This window comes from Aptenodytes forsteri, unplaced genomic scaffold (assembly GCF_000699145.1).
Source record: "Aptenodytes forsteri isolate BGI_AS27 unplaced genomic scaffold, ASM69914v1 Scaffold255, whole genome shotgun sequence".
NCBI classification, from domain to species: domain Eukaryota; kingdom Metazoa; phylum Chordata; class Aves; order Sphenisciformes; family Spheniscidae; genus Aptenodytes; species Aptenodytes forsteri.
The window spans coordinates 3,830,793-3,834,472 of record NW_008794888.1 but is presented as its reverse complement, the minus strand read 5'-3'; the positions used below and the strand labels follow the sequence as shown (position 1 = coordinate 3,834,472).

General features: G+C 67.1%; 1 protein-coding gene across 1 annotated transcript in view; it reads right to left on the bottom strand.

Moving 5' to 3' along the window:
• Positions 1-125: 125 nt before the first annotated feature.
• The window catches only part of OBSL1 (obscurin like 1), an 18,818-nt gene continuing 15,263 nt past the window's right edge, over positions 126-3,680 (bottom strand). Inside the window, exons 18-27 of the mRNA XM_019470932.1 lie at positions 3,539-3,637; positions 3,111-3,380; positions 2,762-3,028; positions 2,198-2,464; positions 1,744-1,856; positions 1,426-1,579; positions 1,162-1,323; positions 905-1,009; positions 526-792; positions 126-281 (exon numbers count right to left, since the gene is read on the bottom strand). Of these exons, the coding sequence (XP_019326477.1) occupies positions 274-281; positions 526-792; positions 905-1,009; positions 1,162-1,323; positions 1,426-1,579; positions 1,744-1,856; positions 2,198-2,464; positions 2,762-3,028; positions 3,111-3,380; positions 3,539-3,637 (1,712 nt within the window). The 3' untranslated portion in view covers positions 126-273. The remainder of the gene's footprint in view (positions 282-525; positions 793-904; positions 1,010-1,161; positions 1,324-1,425; positions 1,580-1,743; positions 1,857-2,197; positions 2,465-2,761; positions 3,029-3,110; positions 3,381-3,538; positions 3,638-3,680) is intronic.

Here is a 3,680-nt window from a genome sequence, read left to right as displayed (position 1 = left end):
GGGGCGAGGGGGGGCCCCAAGAGCCAGGCTCCCCGGGGATGCTGGGTGGGATGCAGAGCGGTGCCACCGCTCCTTCTCCTAACATGACTCTGGCTCGCTGGGGTGGAAGAAGCCATGTCAGAAAAAAACACTGTTTAATGCAGAGCCCTGAGGCCAGAGCAGGCTGGGGATGGTGTCTGTGTGTCCGTACATCCCGGGGGAAGCATGACCACATCTCCCCAGCAGCGGTGTCTGTCCGTCTGTGTGCAGCCCCTGAGCGCCGCATCCTGGCTCCTAGCTCCCTGTAGGGACAATGGGAGTCAGCGAGAGGTGCAGCATCCCCAGAGCTGGCGGGGCACCCCAAAGGGGTGTCCCAGCCGAGGGGGACACAGACTCCTGGTCCCATATCCAGCCTGCTCCCCCAACGCCAGCGATCAGACCCTTACAAGCAGTGGGACGTGGGGACAGGGCCCCTGGTGTCCCTCCTCTGCGAGGCATGGCGGCACCGCCAGCCCCCAGTGGTGCCCCCCCCAGGTGCCACCTCACCCTCCACAAGGAGTCGGGCGGTGGAGCGGTCGTCGAAGGCGTCACAGGTGTACGAGTCCTCATCCTCGGGGCCCACACGGTGGATGATGAGCGTGCGGTAGCAGTCCAGGTTGCAGATCTCGTACTTGTCACCAGCAAAGATCTCGGTGTCCCCGCGGAGCCAGCGCACCCGGCCCCGGGCGTGGGACACGGTGCACTCCAGTGTCGCCTTGTGCCGCGCCAGCACCGTCTTGTCCCGCAGCGGCTTCACAATCCGGATGGGCAGTGCTGGCATGCGGGGGGAGCCATCAGCACCGTGGGGCGAGCGGGCTCCCACGGGGACCCCACGAGCCAGCCCTGGTGCTGGAGCCCAGCCAGCCCTTGCATCCCGCACCAGTACCTTCCACCCGCAGGCTGGCCTCCGAGACAACCATCCGGGCCGCGAAGCGGATGAGTCCCGCGTCCTCGGGGCGCACGCTGCAGAGCAGCAGGAAGTGCCGGGTCCCTGGGGAAGGAGAGGCCGGCTCAGGGGGATGGTGATGGGCACCCATGGCAGGCAGGAGGCACGGATTTCCCCCTTTGTCCACACAAACTCCCCTCGCTTGAATTCACCCCCTCCCAGCCCCGAACTGGGTGTGGGGCCACCTGCACCCCCACCTTCTTGCCGTATCTTCACCGTGCCGGAGACCTTGATTTTCTCCCCATCTCGGAACCACTCGCCCTTCACGTCCCCGTGCGACGCCTCGCAGGTGAAGACAGCGTTGTCACCCTCCCGCACCCAGGCGTCCTGCAGGTCCTGCACGATATGGACCTGGCGCTCTGTGGGCAAGGGACAGGGTGCCAGGGCGGTCAAGGGTGAGAGGGTGTGGGTGGCGCAGGGTTTGGGGGTGCGCATGTCCCCGGGAGGGGGAGCGGCCGTACCCTGGACGTGCAGCATGGCAGAGGCCCGGCAGTCGCCTGCGTCGCAGGTGTAGGTGCCGGCATCGGCCAGCTCGCAGCGGCTCAGCTGCAGGACGCGGCGCCGACCCGCCGAGTAGATGCGGCAGTTGGGCCCTGACCGCAGCTCCTGACCGTCCTGCCCGGGAAGCGTGTGCTCAGGGGTGCAAGCAGGCAGCACCCTGCTGCTTTGCCCCTACCTCCCCTGCCAGCAGCCCCGGCAGGGAGGGCAGTGGCCAGGGGGCAAAGCAGGGAGGAGGATGCAGCTGGGCGCTGCTGGAGGGGATCGGGGCGAACCCTCACCTTCAACCACTTCACCTCCACACTGGGGCGTGACAGCTCGCACTCGAAGCTGGCAACCCCTGTCTCCAGGACCCCCAGGTCCCGTGGGACCCTCACCATCGTGACTGGAGGCTCTGAGGGGAGAGGACACAGGGCAGGAAAGTTTGGTAGGGGAAAGACATGGGCTTGGGGCTGTGGGGATGGGGAGCTGTGCCCGGGGCATCTCAGCATGGGGTGAGAGTGGCACTTCCCAGGGCACTACCATGGGCAAGCACTCATCACAGGTGTCCCAGCTGGCTCTGGACCCAGACCCTGGCTGGGGGGGTCCCCACTGCTGAGCTCACTTCTCCTCCCTGGGGACAGGGGGACACCTGCCAGCATCTGCCCAGAGTGGCCCAGCTCAGCCCTGGCATCTCCCCCGGGACCAAATGGCTGCAGGACGGGCAGCGCCCCGAGCCTGCCCCAGTGACCATACCCCGCACAAGCAGGCGGGCACTACAACGCAGTGTGTCAGTGGTGAAGGTGATGGTGCCTGAGTCCTCCAGCGTCAGCCCCTCCAGTGTCAGGCTGTGCCCGCAGCCTGTGGCGCTGATCCGGCACGTGCTGCTAGGCTTCACCCGGATGCCGTCCCGTGTCCAGACCCCGGGCACGCTGGGGTGAGACAGCTCCAGGTGGAAGGTGGCTGTCTCCTTCTCAAAGGTCTCCACGTCTGCCAGCGGTGTCTGGATCAACACCTTCCGGGCTGCAAGGGACCCGTGTCCATGAACGGGTGCCTGCTCCACCCCTGAGACCCCGGCTCCCCAATCTGTGCTTGCTGGACTGATCCTCTAAATCCAGCCCTTTTTACCAGGTGCCCACCCCTGCCCATCCTTGACCCCCATGCTCACCTCTCTGCTTGACCACCCCTTCCAGCCAAGTACCAGCTCTGCCCATGCTCCCTCCTCCACCCTGCAGCATCCTTGCAGCAGGCTGCTGCTCTCCCCATCCTCATCCCCGTCTCCATCCCTGTCCCCATCCCCGTCCCCAGCGCGGTACTCACGCTCCACGCAGAGCCTGGCCTGCGTGCGGTCGTGCAGGCTCTCACAGCGGTAGATGCCACGGTCAGAGGGGCCGAGGCAGTGGATGGTGAGGGTGCGCCGTCGCCCCGACTCCTGCAGCTGGTACTTGGTGCCCGGCTGGAGGAGGATGCCCTGCTTCAGCCACTGCACCTCGGCAGCCTCGTGGCTCACCTCCACCTCCAGGCACGCGTCCCCCTGCTCCTCTGCCACCACATCCTGCAGCTTCCGCACGAACAGCACCTGCGCCTCTGCACGGCCCGTGTGTCAGGTCAGCGTCTGGCCCCGGGCCTGTGCCCTGGGCTGCGCCCCAGCCGGCTCCTTCCCCCTCACCTTGCACACTCAGCCGGGCCGTGCTCACCAGCCCCTCGGCATTGGCCGTCACGGTGGCCGCGTCGCCCGGCTGGCACTGCCGGAGGGTGAGGCTGTGGCACAGCCCGCTCCTTGTCACCAGCAGCCGCTCGCCAGGGACCACAGGCTGGCCGTTCAGCTGCCAGGTCACAGCCACATCCTCAGGGGATACCAGGCACTTGAATGTGGCATCCTCCCCCTCCAGCACTGTCAGGCTCTGCAGCTCCGTGATGATCTCCACCACCCTGGGGACTACAGCCAGGGCGTCAGGGCACGGCACTGGGGACCCCCCATCCTGCAGAGCTGCTGAGCATCCCCGCACCCCCCTGCCATTGCCGTGCCCAGCTTCCCCACCTCCCCCATGGCACAGGGGTCCCCGGGGTGGTGGCCAAGCCTCGGGCACAGCTCACCCTGCACCATCAGTGTCGCCAGTGTCCGGTCATCGTTGGACTCGCAGCAGTACTCGCCAGCATCCTCAGGCTCCACACGGCTCAGCACCAGCGAGCGCTCTCGCCCCTCTGCCATCATCTGCCGGCGGGGGCCAGGCGCCAG